Source organism: Castor canadensis, chromosome 1 (assembly GCF_047511655.1).
Source record: "Castor canadensis chromosome 1, mCasCan1.hap1v2, whole genome shotgun sequence".
Taxonomy (NCBI): domain Eukaryota; kingdom Metazoa; phylum Chordata; class Mammalia; order Rodentia; family Castoridae; genus Castor; species Castor canadensis.
This window is the reverse complement of record NC_133386.1, coordinates 54,350,001-54,373,051: the sequence shown is the minus strand read 5'-3', so window position 1 is coordinate 54,373,051 and position 23,051 is coordinate 54,350,001. Positions and strand designations below refer to the sequence as shown.

At 47.2% G+C, this 23,051-nt stretch overlaps 1 protein-coding gene across 1 annotated transcript; it reads left to right on the top strand.

Annotated features, from left to right (window-relative positions):
• The first annotated feature begins 273 nt into the window (after nucleotides 1–273).
• Nr2e1 (nuclear receptor subfamily 2 group E member 1) lies at nucleotides 274–21,058 on the top strand. The gene is made up of 9 exons (XM_020164549.2): nucleotides 274–1,118; nucleotides 5,714–5,859; nucleotides 9,079–9,166; nucleotides 10,595–10,830; nucleotides 12,143–12,289; nucleotides 14,964–15,060; nucleotides 15,448–15,597; nucleotides 15,847–15,952; nucleotides 19,594–21,058. The coding sequence occupies exons 1-9, from the start codon at nucleotides 1,094–1,096 to the stop codon at nucleotides 19,754–19,756; spliced, it is 1,158 nt and encodes a 385-aa protein (XP_020020138.1). The 5' UTR covers nucleotides 274–1,093; the 3' UTR covers nucleotides 19,757–21,058.
• The last annotated feature ends 1,993 nt before the right edge of the window (nucleotides 21,059–23,051 follow it).

Here is a 23,051-nt window from a genome sequence, read left to right as displayed (position 1 = left end):
CAGCCACCCAATTTCTTCCACGAATCTATCTGTCTGGCACTCTGGAGAGAGGGGGAAAGCGTTTTGAGAAAGCCCCATCACCCCTCCCCTTCTCCCTTGCCATGAAATATCATAAATCATTTTTATTACAAGAGCAGCACAGTCCTCACCATCACGCACGCACAGAGCCGCACTCCCATATTCACATTCTAACTCCTCAGCTCGGCGAGCGCCTGCATTTTCTTTGGGAGCCGCTTGGAGGTTCATTAATATCATTAGCATTTAACCCCCTCCCTCTTCCCATCTCCTCCCTGCACAGGGCTGACGTCAGACCCCGCCAGGAGTTGGGGGAAAAGCTAAGTGGGCCAGGGACGCCCGATTCCCCTCCCCGCGGCTGCCTGTCAGAGCGCTTCTGGAGATATTACAGGGGACCCAGCCCGCAGCGACAGGCACAAAGTCACAGGGTAATGAACTTCGGGGGCCCTTTGCCGCTGCGTGCGCGGCTTTCCCCGGAAACCCGGACCTGGCTGCCTCTTCCCTCGGAAGATTTCCCAGCAATCTAGTTTCCCCACTCGGCGCTCGGGTTCCGCCAACACAGAGCCCATCTGCCTCGGAGACTGCGGTTGTTTTCCGCCTCTCCTTAGAAGACCAGCGGTCTATAGCGATCTGCCCACACCCTGCACGCCTCTTTTGAGGGACAGATTGAAGACCGAGTGGCAGGAATGGGGAAAGAGAGCGATCTGGCCCTTTTTGTTCCGTAGGAAGACCATTTTCGTGTCTCCCTCTCTGTCCTTCAGTACCCCCCTGTGCTGTCCTCCCTTCTTCAGTCTGCCAGTCCATCTCTCCATCTGTCTGTCCACATCAAGCAGCATTCCCAGCAGCTGCAGTTTTGCAAGAGCCGGGAAGAAACTTAAGGATGCTTAAATTTCCACTGTGGAACGAATTTTGAGCTCCCGGAGAGCAGGGCAACGCGCGACCAATACCCACCTGTCCCGCCTGGGAGCCTCGCAGGCTGGAGGGCGGCTGGAGAGCAGCGGCGCCCGGCAGCGAGACGGGCGCTGCCGGCCGGGACTCGGGCAGTGCCCACCAGCCGCTGCGTCCCGGGACCGCCAGCATGAGCAAGCCGGCCGGATCAACAAGTGGGTACCTCTCGGGCCGCCGCGGGGCCCAGGCGTGCAGCCTGGGGGGCAGGCGGGGAGGCCCGGGAGGTCCTGCCCGCAGCGCTGAGGCTCCGAGTCCCAGAAAGGGACTCCAGCGGGTGTGTGCCCTTCGGCCCAGCTCCTGGTAGACCGTGAGTTGGAGCGTTTCGTGGAAAGGGGAGAGCGATTTCGTTGCTTCTGGATTGCGTGCTTCCCGGTCTCTCTGGTATGGTGGGAAGGTTGCGACCCACGCAGCCCACCAGTCCAGCGAGTTGTTTCCATTTACCGCCAAGGTGCTGGGGATGGGAGGGGTGAGACGGGGGCGGGAACTGGGCTGCAGCTCCAGGCTGCAGCACAAAAACACACTCACTCAAAACTCTGAGCTCCAGCGCGCAAAGCAACTCTGTGCAAAGCGGATTTTGAATGGAATGCTTTGCAACCCGTTTCTAGCTATTTCAAATAATCCTGCAAACTGGGAAGCAGAAACAATTTAAAAGTCACATTTTCCTTAATCCTAAATCCGCGTAGGTCATAACTGGGGAATTTAAAGTATGGCGAACCACTCTAGCAAAGGGAGGACCAAATCCCTAATTCCAAGGACTTTTTCGAGCCGGAGCTCAGCACAGGCAGCAGTGTGCGGCCTGCTTCCTCCGTGCGCTTCTCTCCTTCCTACAACTTCCCTAGACCCTGGCTCTCCCACCCGATGCCAAGCCGCGGCTGACCCCTACCCACTCCCAGACGCCGGAGCGCGGGGCTGCTTGGGGGTGCAAGGGCATTGCGTGCAGTCCCTGCGGAACCCGAGAATGTGCAGGCCTGAGTCGGCGTTGGAAAGACGCAGGCGCCCTGCTCCGATCTCCCCCGGGGCTTTTCAGTTCCCGCCTTCCCGGAGCTGGTGGCTGCAGGTTCTAGGGTCGGTGGCTGGGGTAACCTCCGCACAGTCTCCACACCCCAAAGTTCTCCCGCCGCCGGAGTTGTTTTCCCTATTACATTTTTGGCGCTCTGAGCGTTCCTTCCCGCCCCCGCCCCCTCACTCGCCCCATTGTCCTGAGTCTTTGAAAGTTGGGAGAGTCAGAGATACTTCTCAGTACTGATAATGAAATCCCACTTAAGAGGGATGCAATTCCCGCCCCACCTCCCACCCCCGCAAGAAGTAGTTTGTGTTTTCATTTTTGTCCATTTGTTTTGGTTTGAGTGCTGCCGGTTAAAAATTAGAGCAAAGTGAAAGGTGAACATAAAGAGAAAAAGGAGAAATGTTTCGAGGAAGGGCAGAGAGGAGAGAAGGAACCTTAACCGTGGCAGGAATACACAACCGACCCTCTCGCAGGACTGGCGTTTCCGTTAGCCTCGGGCCTACCCTGGCCCTAGTTGTTCGGATTCCTGGGAAGGGAGGCGAGCTCGCTGATTATCGCTGGTGTCCTCAGGGTGAGTGTCCTTCCCAAGAGACGCAGGAGGCCTTCCCTGTTGCCTTTCAAGTCTCCATTGAAAAAACCCGAAGACTGCGGGCTTGGGCAGGCCTCCTGGCTCGCTCGCCCTAGGACAAGGCCTCGCCTGGGTCCCTGGAAGTAAAGCGCCTCGGGCTCTTGCCCTCTTGGGATGCGGAGTCGCCCCGGGGTTTAAAAGGTGAAGCCTCAGAGGCGAGGAAAGAAGTTAGCGTGAAGCTTGGCTCGCCCGAGCCCGGTGAACTGGGATGCAGGCGGACCCTCCGGATTTGGGGAGGGACAGGCAGAGTGGACACACTGGGGAAACTTCAGAACATTGCAATTTGCCAAGCTTCAGTTCAGCCTCAAAAGCCTGCAGTCCCGGATCAGGTCTGACGCCAATCACAGGTTGCTCAGGCCCACAGGACAGCAGCCCCCGCCTGCAGCGTCGAGGCAGCCAGGCCCCAGACCTGCAGCCCTAAGACTGGGGGCAGCAAGGGGGTCGGTGCGCAGCGGGGCGGGTCAGGACCGGCCGGGCAGGGAGGTCTCGATCTCCAGCCTCGCTCGGCTTCGCAGCGGCTAGAGGGCAGAGCAATGTCACCCAGAGCCCTGCCTGGGTGGTAACAAGACCCTGGCCAGTCACCCCTGCAGCCCAGACTAACTTCTTTCAACAGCCTCTGATGGTAATTACAGTAATCGAGGCTGCCATATATCTTTAGGCAATTATGACACACAAAAAGCTCCGAGGGGACCCCCTGGCGAGGGAAGTTAAGAACGATTTTCCAACCTCAGGAAACTCCGGCTGGCCTCACGTCGGAGTTCGCTCGGCTTACTAAATGAGAGAAGCTTTGCAACAGGGTCAACCAGCTTGTCTCGTGACCCCAAGTCACCTTAACGTGGCTGGGTGGCAGAGTCTGAAGCGCAGACCGGCTATGCTCCGGAATTTTCGCATCCCTCTCTCCTGCGCCCCGCCCCAGCCCAGTTTCCTGACTCTTATCTGCCAAGAGAGCTGCGACTCTGACGTCTGTCCCCAAGCAAGGCCGACCTGCAGCGGTGGTGGCTGGTGAGCCATCCGGCGGTTCAGCCAGGGGAGCCTGAGGAGGGTCACCCTCCTCGCACTGGTCTTCCCAACAGACTCGTCGGGTTCTCAAGAAATATGTGTCCTTGGCCACTTGGCAGGATGGGAATTGAGGGGGGGGCGGTGACAGATTCCACCATTGCTCCCCTCATGCATTCATCTTGACATCAACAGTGCCACGGAGAAGAGGACAGTTGGGGGTGACATTATTGCTGGGCCCTTAACGCGAACTCGGGCGCGGCCAGAGCGTGTGTGTTATGCGGAGGAGAATGGTTGCAAAATATGGAAATCAAGTTTACTGTTTTCCGAGTGAGGGCGGTGCAGCCGAGGCTCCTGGGCCACCGTGACTTCCTTTGGGCGCAGTGACAGGCCCAAGGGGTGGAGGACCATACCCGCAGTGGCCTCACTTGGCTCTGTGCAGCCCCTCCCTCCCCCAGCACAAACTCCCCTCCCGCCCTGCGGGAGAGGGGGCGCCCAGGCGGTGGCCGCAGCGCCGAGCGCCTCCCCCCCGCCGGCCTTTGTCGCCGTCCGAATTCCCATGCTACTCTTTTTGACGGGTCACTGGTGACTCTATAGGCAGGTGCTGCGGCGGGGTTGTAATTACCCCGGCTGAGTCTGGTCGTTACCGACCCCCCCCCCTCGCCGGGTCCCCCGCGTTCTCCCTGCACCTGAGACTGAGGCCCGGGCGCGGGGTGCCAGTCCGCTCGGATGCCTCGGAACCAGGAATAAATTTCCACCTCCGACGCCTCCGGGTCTCCCAGGCCGCGCCCTCACCTCCCCTGCTGCCCTCGTCCTGCGGGTCGCACTTCGGGTTTTTGGCGACCCCAATGTGGGCGCTCTTGGAGCAGCTGTCGAGTTTCAACCAGGCCTGAGGTTGCCCGGGCCCAGTCTGGAAGCCTTTGGGAAAATTAAGTGTTAATAAGTTGATTGTTATTAACTCATTTTTTGTTAAAGTGGTAACACTTTTTTAAATACTTTCTTTGTTTTGCGGGAGGAAGGATTTCGAAGTCCCTTATACACAACTTCAGGCACTTGGAGTTTTGAACCTAAAAGAAAAACAATCCCTCCTCCCCGCCCTTTCTGAATTTTCTCTTATTACCCTCTTCCCAACATTCCTCCAGGGGCCACGACCACCCCAGGCTTGGGGGAGTCTAAGGAAAATTCTCTTGTCCGTTGGGGGTGGGGAAACAATCTGGAGAAATTGGGGCCTTTAAAAAAAAAAATCAGCCTCCACCAGTGGGGGAAAAAACCCAGAGGAAGACGCACCTTGGACCCAGAGGGAAGCCAGGCTTTAGAGAGAAAGGACTTGGGTAGGGGAGAGGGAAGGGGTGACTGTCCTGCGCTGCCCTGTCTGGAAAGCGACAAGTTATGTCGCTGTCCTCTCACTTGCCTAAACCCTGTGCTACTTTGCGGAGACAATTTTTTTCCTAAAAGAAAGCATTTCTCAAAAGCGATTCACCAAGCATTTTTCATAAGTAAAGAGAAAGTTAGGCAATTACCACTACCCTTATTATCATTAATAATCTCAGTATTAGCATTACAATAATAATCCTAATAATAACAACCCGCCCGGCGGAGCGCGGAGAAACTCGATTGCCTCCCAGCTGCCGTCCGTGGGTCCAGCCGTGTTTGTTTTTCTTCCTTTCCCTTTCACATTTCAAGTTTCTCTCCCCGCGCGCTCGCTAACAACTTTCTCTGTTAAATGCAAGCGCGGAGGAGGGAGGCGGCCAAACTTTCCGCGGAGCAGAAAGGCAGCGGCGGGCCGTGCTGTCGCCCGGGCCTGCTGTAATCTTTTATTCCAAAATGGGTCTCGGCGATTAGAGTAGACCCAAATACATGTAGCGGTGCATGAATAATGCTCATTGTAGGAAACTGACACTTGCTCAAGGAAAAAAAGTTTGGCTATAAAATCACTTCATTATTTGCTTTTACCGCAGTTTCGATGCTAATCCCTGCAGAGGTCAGATTGCTTAGCATCTCTCTCTCTCTCTCTCTCTCTCTCTCTCTCTCTCTCTCTCCTTTCCTCCTTCTTCTCCACCCTCCTCTCCCTCCCTCCCTGTCGCCCCTTCCCGCCTTCCCTGTGTTTCCTGCTATTTCAGGCCGCATTTTAGATATCCCCTGCAAAGTGTGTGGTGACCGCAGCTCGGGGAAACACTACGGGGTCTACGCTTGCGACGGCTGCTCGGGCTTTTTCAAGCGGAGTATCCGAAGGAATAGGACATATGTCTGCAAGTCTGGAAACCAGGTACCTTACCTAGGGCTGCGCTGCCCGGCTCCCCTCGGCTGTCCCCTCTCCTTTGTGCCAAGGCCTCCTGAGTTTCCACTCTGCAGAGGAGATGCCGGTCCTGACCTCTCCCTTCCTCTCCCCTCCTTCCGGCCCCAACTCTGGGAGGCCGTTTGGCCCTGGAAAGGCAGGATAAGGTTAAGGAAAGACAGAGGAGTGTGCAGGAGATAGTCTGAAATCCCATAGCCTTCATACTCTGTTTTTTGTTTTGTTTTGTTGTTTTTATCTTCCGACAGATTTCGATACTGGTAAGGCCCACAACCCAGTGGTTATGAAGCTCTCAGGGGTCCTAGGGAACTTTAGACGCTAAACCACACGTAGCACGCAGCAGAAAGGGCTTCTTTATGTTGCCAGCCCACTACACCACCATTTCTAGCAGCAACCAAGCTCAATCTGTAATGGCAGAAAACACACAGGGGCATTTGAGTCATGGTCACCACCACCTTTAGCAGAGATCCCAAAGTGAGGACTTGGAAGACAAGCCCTGCTCAAGAGGCACTGCACCCTTCCTGGGCCCCAGCAGCAGGGCTGCTCCGGAAGTGGGTGGTGGGGCTTCAACACCCATGTGACTTTCTCTGGGCCTTGTCAGAAAAGGATGGGGTAGCAAGAAGAGAAGGCTCCAAGAAAGGTGCAGCTGGGACCCTTTGAAGGTTCTGTCTTTTCCTCCTTTTCTGCTTAGAAGATATGCCTGGTTGATTGTGTTATGGTCAGGAACAGGCAGCACTGCCCCAGACAACCAGTCAGGGTATCAGCCAAAGCTTCCAGACAGTGTGAGCAGAACCCCGGAATGACTCAGTTTCCAGCTCAGTAATAGGTTTGTTTCAACCTAGAAGACCAACCTTCTGGTCCCACATTTGTCTCTCTGCTCTGCCAGGCACACAGACCCTCAGCACAGAGACCTCTGCCTTTCTGCCTGGGAGATCGTTGAGTGCATTAGTCAGGAGTCATCCTTTGGTAACCCAATAGTAAAAAGCTTTTGCTAGTTAAGGTATATGATGGACATACACACACACACCCCCTCTGGTATAGTGAAGTATTCTGACTTCTTTTTCTGAAGGCATGCCTGCTCACATCTATTTCTGATAGATTTGGATTGACAGCAAATAGCAGAAGACATTTGCATTTGGATAAGTTATTTTGAACTCTCCAACCCAGATACCTGTTTAACTGAGCACTCAGATCTGTAGCAGTGTCCAGCATCACATTACACATACATGTCGGGCTCCACAAGAGCTCTGCAGGGCTAGGATCACTGTAGGGTGTCAGATTTGAGCAGGCTTCTCCTTAGGTTACTTTACTTGTGTGCAACACAGGCAGTTGGGAAATCTCAGAGGTTGTGTTTGGTATTTTTAAGGAGATGGCTATCAATTCAAACACATGGATATTAATCCTAGCGCTTGGAAAGGAGTGATAATAGACTCATCAGGCCTAATATTCCTCTTCTTGCAAAGAGAATAAAGGGGCCAAGCTGACACTCATTCTTCCTTCTCTCAGCCTCCAGATATTTATATACATTTGATCTGATGTGAAGATATACTTAAGAACTAGTGAAGGCTTCCATTTTGCATTTGCATGTTTATGAATACAGTCATTTGATTACATTAATAATAAGTTCTTTAAACCTCTTTACATTGAGCTATTACATTGGCCAGTGATGCTCTAAAGAATTATCTTAGGAACTAAAAATTATTTATTTCCTTCCTGTCTTTTGTTCTAAGACTAGGCAAATAATATTTCAACTTATTATTAACAGCAATGAAGACACTAAGAAATTAATGAGCGTCTGCCCTACCTTTATTTTAAACAAGTCATTTTGTTTTGTTTTCTAGTGCTGGGGATTGAATCCAGGGCTTCATGCCTAAGAAGTGTGATCGCATAAACTGTGCATTATATAGTGTAATTTTCCCTAAGGAATATTCCTGGGGGGTATTTACTCTTTTCATCTTCAGAATATATGAATTTTTGAGGTTGAAAGCAAAATAAAAATACATGTATTTTGTTCTTTTCCTTCCCACTACAAATGTAACAGTGGCAACTTATTTAAATATAAGACAGGACTTCTTGGCTAGTTTCTGTGTATAAAATATTTATGTGCAGGGCTGGGGATGCAGCTCAGTGATGAGTAGTTCCTAGCAGGTTCCCTGGGTTCAATCTCCAGCACTACAAAAAAAAAATCCAAACAAACTTATGCACACTTGACTCTTTATGTATCTATGTATATGTTCCCTCAGTAATGACTAACACTCCATAAGTCCCAAAATAAACTTTATCTGTAAATTTCCTCTTTTATGATCAACTTTTTTTCAGAAAAATTGCCTTGGGTAAGGCATTTATTTTCTCATTTCTGTCAGGCAAGTATTTCTAAAGTAGTCCCTAGTTTTTCATTAGTTATGCTAACATCCTGTCATATTTTCACTCTATCAGAGTCCATCACAGTATCTTTCTGGGCATGTTACACAGTGGGCATTTCCAGATTTTCCCCAGGCCTTGGATTCTTCCCTTACCTTCCCTAGTCCTTGCCTTCCTAACCACTCTGGCTCCTGCCCCACTTTAGTGTCTGTGGATCTGGGCTGAGGCTAGTCTTTAAGACTGGAAAGTTGTCTCATCATGCTGGTTTAAGTACAAAAGCGAAAGTTAAGTTACAGAACAGTGAGGTACGAATGGGACAGATTTATCTGTCAGATAAATGGGCTCACCCAGAAACTGGCGGCAAGAGGTAGAGTCAAGAATCTAAAGCGGAAAGAACAGTTTGCGGGAGGGGGACCAGGTGTGGATCCTGCCCAAAGCTCAGAGCCAGGTCGCTGTCTTCGGTCCTGAAAAATCTTGTACCCGCTCCAGCACTTTGCGACTGGCAGAAGTCCCCCTCCCGGGCTTCTCCTGCCAGCGCTGCGGGAAATGGCACACCAGGACAAAGACTCTTCACCTGCTGGGGGGGAGGAACTTCTACTCCTTTTCAGATTCCACTGGGTGGCGGGCTGGCCCTCTTGTAGTAGCCCTGGGAATCCCAGCCCCTTCTCTACCTGCCCTGCTGGTGCCCAAAGCTCTCTCCTTTCTTGGGCTCGGTGCTCCGCGGTTTGGGGCCCAGCGAGGCTCCCCACGCCGGTACTCAGGCCGGGATACCGGCTTCTGGTCCCCACCTAAAGGCCCTGGGGCCTGCTGACCACCTGCGCTCTGTTCCAGGGAGGCTGCCCGGTAGACAAGACGCACAGAAACCAGTGCAGGGCGTGTCGGCTGAAGAAGTGTTTGGAAGTCAACATGAACAAAGATGGTAATCAGTACATCGCTTTATCCCTCTAATGTTGATTGAGTAGTAAGTAAATTATATGTACAGAAAATACATGGCACTCCTACGCATGTAAATCATCTCCCCGAGCAGAACACGTGTTTCCAGATGCTGGGGATTGGCCTCGGGCTTTCAGTCTTATCCTCTCGTCTCTGCAGGAGTTCCCGGTGGACCCTTTTGAACTCTCTAGAACAAGGCCCATGCCCACAGCGGAAACTGGCGCCCCTAAACCATCCGTATAAAAGCCGAAATGGGGGGGCCCCACGCTGCTGGGGACGCGATCTGGATATCTCCTGCCTCGCGTCCTAATCCCTCTTCCCGCCACTCTTTGCAGCCTTTCGTGGCTCCCCCAGGATCTCAGAGTCTGGAGAGTCTCCGTGGGAGGAGATAGGGGCTGAGAGGTAGTGGTGTGTTGGAGGAGAAAGAGCAGAGAGGCGAAGATGCATTTCAAGCACTTGTTGGCAAATTCACAAAGATGCCCAAATCAGTAGCCATTGCGCGGGTCTAGGCTTTCCAAAGCCTTTTCTCGGTTCCACAGAAAAAGAGAGATTAGGGGCTGGAGCAGCAGGGTCACGCCCACGGATGCCCGGGACACTCAGCTCCCCTGAGACGCGCAAGAACTAGGACTTGGGGATAATTTCTGCGCATAGAGCGCAGTCCAAGCTGTGGCCTCTGTCGTGGCTTAGCAGGGGCGTCCCCAGGCCCGGGTGGGGCCAGGGATACTTGGCGAGCTAGTGGAGTGGGGTCTGGGGACAGGATGCGCAGTGGGCTTTGAGGTGGAGGCGGCCTGGGCCGGGTGGCACCGCCTGAGACTCGTCGCTTTTTCCGGAGGGCTCCTTCTTCTGTCGCTCAGGAAGCCGGAGGGAACATCCAACCTGTTGAACTTGTGTATTGACAAGTTGTCAAGCTCCGCAGGCGGAGGATTGCCCTGAATTAATTTGTTTGTTTAAACTGTTGGTGGTAATTGTCACATCTCCCCTGCCTTCCTCCAGCACACTTGGAGACTCGTCCCATCCTTCAGCGTCGGTCCTGCTCTCCTGGGGCCTTGGAGGCCAGAGCCATCCCCGTGGGGGCGGGTCTGGAGGTGGGGGGAGTTCGTCCTGGGCGGGGCTGGACACGTCTATGCCGAGACGCTGTGCTTGGCTGTGCGTGGCGCTCCCCATCTTAGGCATGGGAGAGGACACCTCACTACTACCTTCCAGAGGGCCTCCGATCTCCCAGCGACCCCTGTGTGGGGAGGAGTCCTGTGCCGACCTAGAACGCACTTAGCGTTGCCGAAGTGCCCCGCGTCCCCTTTCCCTGCCTCTCTTCGCCTCTTGGGTGACTGTACCTGCCCACACGTGGCGTTTAGAAGGGGAGCGTGGCAGCGGCATCTCTGATCCCGGGTGTGTGTCGGTCTGTTTGTCTCTGCAGCCGTGCAGCATGAGCGGGGACCTAGGACGTCCACAATTCGCAAACAGGTGGCCCTCTACTTTCGTGGACACAAAGAGGAAAACGGGGCGGCTGCGCACTTCCCCTCCGCCGCGCTGCCCGCCCCAGCCTTCTTCACCGCGGTCACGCAGCTGGAGCCGCACGGTCTGGAGCTGGCTGCAGTGTCCACCACCCCCGAGCGGCAGACCCTCGTGAGCCTGGCTCAGCCCACGCCCAAGGTCAGTGACCTGACTGGGCCCAGAGACTGGTGCGGAGCAGAGCGCGGAGTAGGGCGCCCCCAGTTTTTCTGAGCTGTGATGGGGTCCGGCAAAAGATGGAGGGGCTTCTCAAGTGCCTGGTAGGCCTGTTACTCTTCCCAGTTGAGCCAAAGATGCTCATACTTCAGTGTACAGCTGAGTCACTCTGAGCAGTTACAAGCCCATTCCCACAAACTCCTTTTCAGTAAGTTTGGGGTGGAGGCCAGAAATCTGAACCTTTAGGAGATACCCACAAGTGGCTGTCGTTGGGTGGAACCCTGTCTAAACCCAGAAGCACACTTAAGTGTTCCCAGAGTCCCAAAAAAACAGACCTTCGTTTTAGAAGACAGGAGTTGACTTAGAGGAAGGCCCCAGGAGTTGCATATCTCTGTGATCTATTATCTTGGGCAAAGTGTTGGGTCCCCAGTGCAAGAGAGAAATGCAGAATTAAGTTCATGCTTTTAGGACCTTCTGCAGAATCCGGATTGATTTTCCATGCTCCCCTTACTCACTTCTGAGTTTCATGTATCTACACCTGGATTGAGCGTCTGCTAGCAGGACCACCAGCTTAAACCAGGCTGCCACCTAGGGAATGCCCTTCAGGCCTCCAGCTGATACCTCCCCAAGGACTCCACTCCAGCAGGAGAAAGGCCCAGGATTTCCCCCAGAGTAAGGCCAGCTGCAGCGCCACACTACAAGGAACCCAAACACCTGGGCACATACACACGCATGATATTTAATATTGCTTTCTTACCCTTGATGTGTATAATAAGCTTGGGAAAGTAGTGTTATGAATATGCTGTCAGTTATGAATGGGAATGCTCTGTGAATGATTAAGATGTCTAATTGAAATATTTCCATAATATACTAATCCTTTCTAAAAATACTCATATGCATATTTGTGTTTGGGATGCCTATTAATTTATACTTTTTTCACATCTATTTTTATTTACACAAATGCAAGCAGCTCTTGTCTCAATTGGGAGCTAGGCCTGGTACTTGGCTCAGCCCAAGAAAAATTTGCTGCAGGAAATAGAAAAGCCAGACACCCCTCTGGAAGGCAGATACCCCCCCAAAGCGTGGAAATGGACCTCCCCCAACACTCATTATTGCCCAAACTCTGAGATGGAGATATTTGGTTTTGTAACCCTCCTATGGCGACTGTATATTTAAGCCAAACATTTAGATTCCTTTTTCACCCCCTCCCGTTTTGATTAGAAAACAGAAAGGCTGGCTCTTCTTGCAAAGCTGTGGTCTCCTCATTTCCAGGTGTCTTTCTTTCTTCCCCTGCCAGTATCCCCATGAAGTGAACGGGACTCCGATGTATCTCTACGAAGTAGCCACAGAGTCAGTGTGTGAATCTGCAGCCAGGCTGCTTTTCATGAGTATCAAATGGGCTAAGAGTGTGCCAGCTTTTTCCACGCTGTCTTTGCAAGACCAGGTAAGATCAACAGGGCACTGAGTTCTTGTGAGAAAGGGGGTTGGAGACCAAGCAATAGTACTCAGCCTTATAAAACTTGATATTCCCAAGATAAATCACCAAAGCAGTCCTGCATTCTTAACAGCAATGAGGAAAGTTGACTTTTACCAGCATCTTTCCATGGGTTCAAAATACCTACCTATGGAATCGTTAGTAAGAAATGTAATTATGTTATTTCCAGAAAACTGAATCTGCTCTATGGAAAACATATATACAAAAACCCTACCTCTTTTTTTAGTTTCATGAAAATATAACAATTACGCTCAAATTTAAAATTTTTAATGCTTTTTTTAAAATTGTCATAAGCCGGACATGGTGGAGCACGCCTGTAATGCTACCCACTTGGAAGGCTGAAGTAGGAGAACCTTGAGTTCAAGGCCAGTTTGGGCCTTGTCTCAAATCAAAAACAAACAAAAGTGTTGACAAAATGTTTTCTTAAAAACATTGGAACTGAGATAAATAGCCTGTTGTGATGACTCGCTGGTAATCAAGAAAAGAGAATGAAGAGAAACAGAAGGTGGTAAGAGTACCTTATGAAATTTTTGAAATAGTGTCATCATTTTCTGGCAACTGTACAACTTTATATTCTCCTCTGTGTCAGTCACAGTTTTGGCCATTGATTTATCAGTGCACAGGATTAAGGGTGCATTGTACACCTCCACACTTCTTCCAGGAGACAGTCTTTTTTGTTTTTTTTTTTTTTTTTTTGCGGGACTGGGGTTTGAACTCTGGGCTTCATGCTTGCAATGCAGATGCTCTACCTCTTGAGTCACACCTCCAGTCCATTTTGCTCTTGTTATTTTGGAGGTGGAGGTTTCTCGAACTATTTTGCTTGGCTTCCTGAAACTCAGATCCTTCCTCTCTCAGCCTCTCAAGTAGCTAGGACTACAGGCATGAGCCTCTGATTCCCAGCTGCTATTGTCATTCTTGATTCTTGTCTTTATTTTTATTTATTTATTTATTTATTTATTTATTTATTTATTTTTGTGGTGGGAATCAAATCCAGGGCCTCACAAGTGCTAGGCAAGTGCTCAGTCACCGAGTTACAATTCTTGACTCTTTAAGTGCTTTTAGAGATTTTGTAAACAAATAGGCATTTTGCATATTCTGTGGTTATAAATTACAGTCAGAGAGGGGAAAATTATGTGCAGCTAAAAATTGCATTATTCCAAACCCCATAGCTTCGGTTGTTAGGAATATCAAAATTGGCCCCTTTCAGTATTTTTCTAACCCTAAGGGAAAGACAGTAGTGTTCACAACTATCGCTGTTACCAGTACATTCATGAAAATTAATGGCAAATTTACTAAAAGGCTAACAAATAGGATTTTTTTTTTTCTTTTCTGGTACTAGGGATCAAACCCAGGGCTTAGCACATGCTAGGCCAGTGCTCTATCACTGTGCTACACCCCCAGCCCTAATAAGTAGTTCTAAAAGCAAAGGATTTAATTCTTCAATTAATTTCATACCTAATTAAAGCATAATATTGCCCCTTAATATGCAGTGTTTCCTTCAGAAAGACTGTGCAAGGTGCTAAAAACATTTTATCTTTTAGCATGAACCATAACCAGAATTAGATATTGTTTACTTTGCATTTCAAAATTATTTCCTACACTTAATGCAATAAAACTAAAAGTAAAGACTTTTGACAATTAAATCTTTTGGTCTAATTGTGATATGGATTACAAGCATTCATGATTCTTAGCTCCCAGAAGGAAATTCTTTCACATAAATCATGCAGAATTGGCTGGGTTTTGAGAGACTTAAAAAATACTGTTTTCAAGATTGTTAAGATACTGTCTTTGACTAGGCTTACTGGTTGGTTTGAATCTTTCAATCTGTGTGTATGTGTGTGTGTGTGTAAATTGACTATTTTTTTCCGCAAAACAAGTATTTGTAGACTCTTTAATCCAAACAAAATTTACTTACTGTCTGCCACTTAGCCTTTTGGTGGAAACCCTTCGACAATAAGCAAACTAGAGTAAAGTGGAACCTGGTATATTAATTTGGCAAAAGAGACAGATTTTCATTTTAAATATTCAGTGGCACATTTTATTAGAATGAAAATGACAAGCACCTTGATGCTGTCCACTTATGAGTCTCAGAAAAATCAGGCAGTGAGATGAGGTAAACTCAGCAAAACCCGATTAACATAATTACACCCTGATTTCCTGCATGCCTCTTGGGAATTAGTGATCCATCTCTCTCCCAGCCCAACCCCCTCAGCTCTCCGGGAAGCTGGGGACCCAGAGCTGCAAGCCTGGTCAGAAATCCTCAACCCTGACAATTCCACATCTGACACCAGGGAAATCCACCTGCTGAGCTGGGGTCTCAAGAGAAGCTTCTAGATGGTCAGATGTGGATGGATGCAAGGACAGAAGGAGTAAATCCTTTTCTGAGGAAAGCAAACTTTAAGGAATTAGAATGGTCAACTCTCAAATATGTATGCATAGCTATAGGCACCTTTTCAAAAAGGAAAATATGGGAAATAGGGAAAGCTAGACTATTCAGAAAAAAAAAATGTACCAAGACAGGCATTTGAAACACTTTTTGAGATAATGGAAATTTACATATTGAAATTGTTTATAAATTTATAAATTACACACTATATTATATTATACATCCATTGTATGACAGCTGATGCTTTTGGAAGATGCCTGGAGAGAACTGTTTGTTCTAGGAATAGCACAATGGGCCATTCCGGTTGATGCTAACACTCTACTGGCTGTATCTGGTAAGAATTGCACAATTTAATGACTTTGTTGTAGAAATTACCATAAAAATACATTACTGAAAAAAGGACAACATGTAAAGAATAACAAATTCCTGCTGAACAATAGAGTATACCTGTCATTTATAAATCTATATTTAAATGCAAATAATGTTGTTTTGTTGTATTCATGACTGCTTGCATTGTTATTTAAATGCAAATTACTGTGTTTGTTATCATCCAAGAGAAGATTTTATATTAACTTTCATACAATATAGCCAGTTTTCATGGAATCAGATATCTCAGAGTGACAATTGAATAGATATTGATGTGCAGGATTTTGTCAAAAATCAATATTAAATCATGAAAATGCCTTCATATTAAAGTATTTATCCCATATTTTTATTCTAGGCATGAATGGTGACAACACAGATTCCCAGAAGCTGAACAAGATCATATCTGAAATACAGGCTTTACAGGAGGTGGTGGCTCGGTTTAGACAGCTCCGGTTAGATGCTACTGAATTTGCCTGTCTGAAATGCATTGTCACTTTCAAAGCTGGTAAGTAGACACAGACCCCCATCTCTTCTTCTCCACTTTTGCCACCTCATTAATTCAATCACCTCAAAGTCTAGACTGACCTTTGCAAAAAGAGGTGATGTTTTCCAGGAGGCTGATCCTCCAAGGCTGGCCCCATCTTCTATAGCTTTGGGGACCTGCTTGCCCTCCTGGGTGGCGTCACTTCTAGAGCTGTGCACCCCCACAGCATTTCCTGTGCTGCCTATTACAGTTTCCTGGTCTCCATTCTAGTTCCTACACACAGTGGTTCTGAACTGAGAAGCTTCCGGAATGCTGCCGCCATTGCAGCTCTTCAAGACGAGGCTCAGCTAACGCTTAACAGCTACATCCATACCAGGTACCCTTGTTTGCCTTGAACTCGTACTTAAGAAAATTGCTTCCATTGTGAATGTGTGAGCAGGCAGTAAGAAGCCAGGTCAACCACTGTGACTAATTATGCTGTGACCAGCTAGTTAATTTAGTTGAGTCCATATTCTCACCTATCTCTCAGGAAGGTGAGAGGAGCAAATTAAATGAGGTGATCCAACTGGAAGCAGTCAGACAATCACAGCTGTTCTGGCTGAACAAGTTGATCAACCAAAAAAATTGTCAACCACGTTTGTGTGAATGGATATGTGAGAGAGTCAAAACTGAAGGCTGAGGTGTTAGGTCGATATTTTAGAGTGGTCACATCATCCTTGAAAAAAGGCAAATGCCTTTCTTCAGATGCCAATCTCAAATAGAAGGACCAGAAAGAAGTTTCTAGAGAGGCCATCTTTACCCCATTGTAACTACTGCTTGGCTTTGGTGACTTGTATCTACTGAATTATGTTGACTCATTGCACCCACCAGGTACTTCAGCCAAGCAGGACCCTTTGGCAGAGGAGTCCTCGGCTATTTGTAGAAACTCTCAAACACTGCTACTCCAGCAAATTTCACCCTGGCCTAGCACTGGGCAAGCCCACCAAGAGGTGTAGACTTTCTGATTCCATTTTCAGATGCAAAGATGCCAGGCTGTGAAGAGCAGTAGAATCTCTTTAGGTTCCTAAGGATCTGCAGATAGAACAGAATTGCTGTTCTTGGTTTTTTCTAGATTGATCTAGAGTCAATCTAGAAACCCTGTCTCCATCTCAACCCCAGCCATAGATACGATGGGGAGAATAATTACACCATTAATGAATGCCTCACCGAAGGGGTCACAGAAATCCCAAGTTGGTGATACCCGTTTAGAGTGTTAACCACTTTTGCTAGGATCGCTGTATTTCTGTCATAAATCCTCTTTTGAATGCTAACTGAATAAAGCTGCTCACTATTCATGGAATGTCATTAGAACAGTGTTGAATGATAGTGCGTGTGTATATTTTTTCCCAAAGTGCCATAGTTTGAAATTTAAAATCTGCATTAAATTACAGAATATAAGTATTAGGTACTCAATATTTGTTCAAAATTACAAAATAGAGCTGTATATAATCTGGGCACTTTTCCTCCACTAACTGACATGCATATCACAACTGACTTTTGATATTTAGAGCCATTAGGATAGTAAGAACACCAAACTGAGAATAATGGGACATTCAGTTTTTGGCTCAGTCAGGCCTTTGCTGGGTACTTGTCAGATAGGCATTGTGAGGTATCAGAAAGAACAAACTATTGCCTCCTCCCATTGTGTGAAGTGGGAAGAAATATCACTCCAATTCAGACAAGAGAAGTGAGAGAAGCCCAGAGAAGAGTGGGAGAAATGGATTCCAGTGGAAGATGAGGAAAATCCTGAAAGGCTTGATGGAGGAGGTGACATGGGAGTTGGTTCTTGAATGGTGGAAGGATTTCAGCAGGGAAGGGGGGTGGGTACATCGTGGGTCAGTGGAGGAGCTGGTGGAAGGTGCCCAAGAGACGAGCTAGGGGAGTCTGAGAGAGCCTAGTACCCCAGGACTGCTGATAGGGAGGCCTGGGAGAATTCCATCACAGGTGAAGGACAACCTATTTTAGAGAAATGGCAAGGCCATTACATTTCTCCCATCCCCCCCAAACAAGGAAATGCCCCATGGATGGAACCTGTCTGCTTTGACATGGAGTGCTTATTTCATTCCACAAGCTACAGCTATAACTTAACATTAATGTCTAGAATCATGAATGTGACTAAAGGACTATGCCTTATTTCTTAGCTCTTTCAAATCAGTGAACATGCTTGCTTCTGCACTTCCTGTCTAGAAAGATAAAATCTGAAATTAAATTGAAAAGTTAACATGCAAATTGAGCTAATTGTGATGGCTCTCTAAGCTGTTTCTCTAATTTTCCAGGACATAAAGAGAGGGCTAGGAACTGGTATTTCACAAAACTACGTTATAACATATGAAGTTTGAATACCCAAATTTATGACAGACACAAAGCACCTAAAACTGGAAAGAAACTTCTAGTTATTTATGCTAATACATGAAATCAGGGGTATAGATATTCTAAAAAATAATTCTGAGCAATCAGACACTCTCACACACACATTGTTATTGTTTCTGGGCAGTACACTACTTCACATATAATAGATAATTAATTCTTGTTGACCCACTGACCAGCCCTTTCCTAACTAGAGAATAAAGGAAGTAGGTGCGTAGATGAGTGGATAATCTATTCACAGAAAATCAAGAGTTAATTGTCAGGCTGGGGATGTAGCTCAGTATCAGAGCATTTATTTGCCTAGTATGCACAAGGTCCTGGGTTCAGTCCCAGCATAGCCAAAAAAAAAAAAAAAAGAGTTAATTGTTGAGTCTCCAAAATCTATCCTTTCTGAAAGTAATTATTTTCACAGTAGTTTCTCATCATGGAAAACATGAGCGATGTTGAGATACCTAGGCAGTTGCCTCTCTTCTGTCTGATCCTAGCTTTAGGCTTGTTTTTTTCTTTATCCTAGCTAAGTGTCCCCATTTCCATCCCACGTTATTGAATGTGGCCTGGCGGAGCCAACCACGAGTGGTCATGAACCTAGAGAGTGTGAGAGGGAGATGAGGTGGTCAGAGGCCCACAGTGAATTACAATTCTTGCTTGAAGAGAGGGATTCTTGTTTGCCCAAGGCTAAGCTACAGCATGAAAGTTGCTCTCCTGGATTCCATCTGCAGAGTAGAGCTGTCAGGTAGTTAAGCATAGCTCCAGAGTCCTTTGAGAAATTTTGATAGCCCTCGGTTTCCAGCACCTTGTGGTCTTGGTTGAGCCTGGCTTAAGACACAATTATGTATCCCTGGAGCCCAGTGTTTTAGATGGTTTGTGTCAGTGGCAGGAGCTCTCCCTGTACATTTGAAGAAGCATCAGGACGGCAGTGAGGAGGTAGCTTGTAGGCATCTACAGGCAGCAGGAAATTGAACTTGCACATCTGAGTACAGATGTATGTTGGACACCAAGAGAGGAAATTGTTAAGCAATTTCTCACATCTTTAATTATATGCCAATTTCATTGACATGAAAGTTGGGTGGCACTGCCACCCAACAGAACTTAGTCTTTAATTTGCAGCGTAATAAGGATGGAATTATTCCTGAGAGTGACTAAGTAGAATGCCTGAATAATAATTTGGAGAATTGCTTGGAAAAAGAAGCCATTTTATTTGAGGGAAATAGCCTTATGAAGGAGCACTGAGATTTAGAAAATGTGGATTCTTTTGCTAGCTTAATGGGCAACATCTTGGTCGTTTTCCACAATGGCAACCTTAAGTTTATTATTTGGCTTAAAATTAACATCATTTCTCTTAAAACTGGTCTTTTTCTTTAAACAGAGTGCACCCCTTTTGCTAATCCATAGAGAGTCACCGTGGGATTTTACTGTATCTTTGTTTTCTGTGCCTCAAGTAGTCTACCTGGGAAATAGGGACGGTTGTTCCTGTTCAGGACTCTACTGCAGGGATGGGATGTGATTCCAAGTTAGGAAATTGTTCTGGAGATGATGTGTGTTCAAGTGTAAGATATCAGCTGCCATTACAGTTGGGCTCTGATGTTGCTTTCACGGCTTCTCCCCTTCCAGATACCCCACTCAACCCTGTCGCTTTGGAAAACTGCTGTTGCTTTTGCCAGCTTTGCGTTCCATTAGCCCATCTACCATAGAAGAAGTGTTTTTCAAAAAAACCATTGGCAATGTGCCAATCACGAGACTGCTGTCAGATATGTACAAATCCAGTGATATCTAAGCTCTCACAGCACCCACTTTTCAGGATGGGACAGTATCAGATGACCTTCTACCCATGGAGAACAAGCCTCAACTAACAAACCCTTCCGGAAGCAGAAACCTGGGAGTGTGTAGCCTTCAGGAAAAAAATGCCAATCAACACAAAACAGTTCCAGTAGCTGTGACCTGCTGCACAACCAGAGTAGGGCAGCAGGGATGAAAAGGGGGCGCCATAGGACCTTCTGACAGAAAAAGTCACTGCTGCCTTGCCTTGGGAGGGGGCAAACTGGCAGTCACCATAGGCCAAGCCATTCTGCCTCTGACCTGGAAGATCCAGCTGCACTATCAAAAGCTGAAAGACAATTTGTGCTTTCTTTTCCTTCATAGCACATAAAGTTGGGTGACCAAATATAGCTCTGTGTATAACATCATACCGCGGCCTTCAGAACTATGTTATGTTGGAGCATTTATTTTAAAAATAATGGTTAGGTTTTAAATCAAAAGTATTATCAAAAATCTCCCTTTTATCATAATACATTATTAAGTGGCCTTCAGAACCAAGTTAATAAGTGAAAAGTAGCTTATGCTGTGTGATTTGCTTTTTCTCTATCACCTTCCCCCCCTTTTTTTTCTTTTCTTCCTTCTCCTTTTCCTTTTTTAATACCATAGGCCAGGCAACCTTGACAAAGGAATTGGTAGACAAAACTGAGATTCTCACCAGGACCTCAGGTTGGATAACATCTCAAAATCAGAAGAGCTTTACTTAATGAACACAAGTTGAGGGAGAATGAGTAAAAACAGCAAAACCAAATAAAGTGGACAAGAGTGAGTGAAGTAGATTGCTGTCCCGTTACCATAGTGCTGAAACCAAAGGCAATGGGGTCCAAAATGGGTCAGTAAGTCACACCAGACAGCACTTGACCATGGACGCAATGCCGGAAGGAACTTCAAGGAGATGAACACTAAGGGTTTCTTGATTGACCCATTGCTAACAGCCTGAGACTCTTCAACACCTTCCAGAAAACTCTGGTTTCTAGTAAAGCCTTGAGTGCACACACACACACACACACCATCCTACACAATAAGCTGCTCCTTTGGTATGAGTCTATCCTTATGGAAATGTAGAAACACACATTTTTAAATAGCTGCTGTACTTTTCACATTTTGATTTATTAGGTACTAGCACTGAGGAAAAAAATTCAGCACTTGGACTATCATAGGATGAGTAAAACTTTTCTTGTACAAAGTGAATTAACTGATTTGTGAAGTTAAAGGTTGTACTCATTGTATTTACAAAGAATAAAAATATATTGAGTTTAAATGACCTTTGCCTGATTTGTTCACTGCCCTCCCTGGCTGGTTCTCATTGCCAGATACAAGGTGGTGGCGGCAGCAGCTGGTGTTAAAATTGAAGCTCACAGTGCTCCAGTGCAGAGCAGGAACTCAGCTACAAAGGCAATTTCCTTCTTACAGTGAATCCCATTTTTAAAATGATGAATAAAGAAATAAAACATAAGATTCTGTTCTTTGCAGCTCTCAAATGTAATTGCAACTGTTAGAAAAACTGCTGTGGGAGGAAGAAAGAGGCCGATTAACAGTCTCCATTCCCTCTGTTTCTAACTCTCTTGCCAGCATCTCAGTCCTGACCAGGAACTTGAAATCACTGAATGATCACAAAGATAAAGCGTGAAGAACTATACTAGTGAGGAAGATGCAGAAGGAGCAATAGGAAGGCCATCCAGATGTTACTGGGAAATCTTAGGACACTGGTCCCTCTATCAGAGGCCCCACTATCAGAGGTGCTGAAGGCCACAGGCACTGTGGGCTCCCGGGGGTGGGGAGGGGGGCAGCCCTAGCAAGAGTTGCTTGGGCCTTTGTGTGTGGCTACAATGACCTTGTAGCTTGTTTAATTAAAGTTCAGTCAGCCATGCACTTGGTTTTTGATCCCACAGAGAACAGGGAAGTTGGGCTGGGGATGTAGCTCAGTGGTAAAGTGCCTACCTAGTGTACCTGAGGTCCTGGGTTCAACCCCCATCGCCACACACACAAACCAGCAAGATACTCAAACATGTATGCAAGAATGTTCCTGGTAACCCTGTTTGTATTTAACAACTTAAATGTCCATCAATAGAGAATGGATACATTATGGTAGATACTGTAGTTAAAGGGATTGACTACTGCCATGTTTCAACATGGGTAAATCTGAAATAAGCTTTTGGATAGAGAAGTGAATTGTATTGCCTACAGATCTTAATGTTTATAATATAAGGTAAACACTGTTTATGGGTATATAAATGTACAGCAAACATTTGAAGCAAACATGAGTGCATGAGTATGGTAAACAAACTCACAAGAGGGGCTTCCTCTGGGAATAGGACCGTGAAGGAAGCCAATAGGACCATCAGATGTTTCTGTAATGGTTTATTTTATAAAATAATAATAATAAAAAAAAGAATCTGGACCAGGTGCCAATGGCTCACTCTTGTAATCCTAATTACTTGGTAGGTTAAGATTGGGAGGATTGCTGTTGCCCAGCCTGAGCAAATAGTTTGAGAGACCCTATCTCCAAAAAAAAGCAGAGCAAAATGGACTAGAGGAGTGACTCAAGTGGTAGAGCACCTGCTTTGCAAGTGTGAAGCCTTAAATTCAAACCCCAGTCCCACTCAAAAAAAAAAAAAATCTGGAACACTTAAGAGATCAGTCAAGATTTCGCATTGTTGGGTGATGGCTCCATGACTGTTCATCCATGTATTAGTCAAGGTGGGCTTCAGTGCTGCTGGATAGCAAACAACCCCCAAGTTCACAGCAAATCATATTTCTTTTTTTGCAGTACTGGGGCTTACATTCAGGCCTTCACCTTGAGCTACTCCACCAGCCCTATTTTTGTAAAGGGTTTTTCAAGATAGGGTCTCACCAACTATTTGCCCTGGCTGGCTTTGAACTGTGATCCTCATGATCTCTGCCTCCTGAGTAGCTAGGATTATAGGCATGAGCCACGGAAGCCTGGCCAAATCATATTTTTTGCTCACAGGACTTCCTGTCACCTGTAGTTCTGCAGGACTTGGCTCCGGGCTGTTATGTGGGTTCAAATGTGCTCCAGGCACCCTCATTCTGGACTGGTAGATTCCCTAAAGCAGCTTCTTCTTATGGCAGCATGCAGAAGAGCAAGAAGCTGAGCCACACCACGCAAGCACACTTAAAGCTACTCCTTGCCTCCATTCGCTCACCTTCCATGGCCAAAGCCATACAGTTAGCCAACCCCAACTCAAGGGGGCAAAGGAGTACTCTCCTCCCGTGGTGGAGGGGTGAGGGAAGGA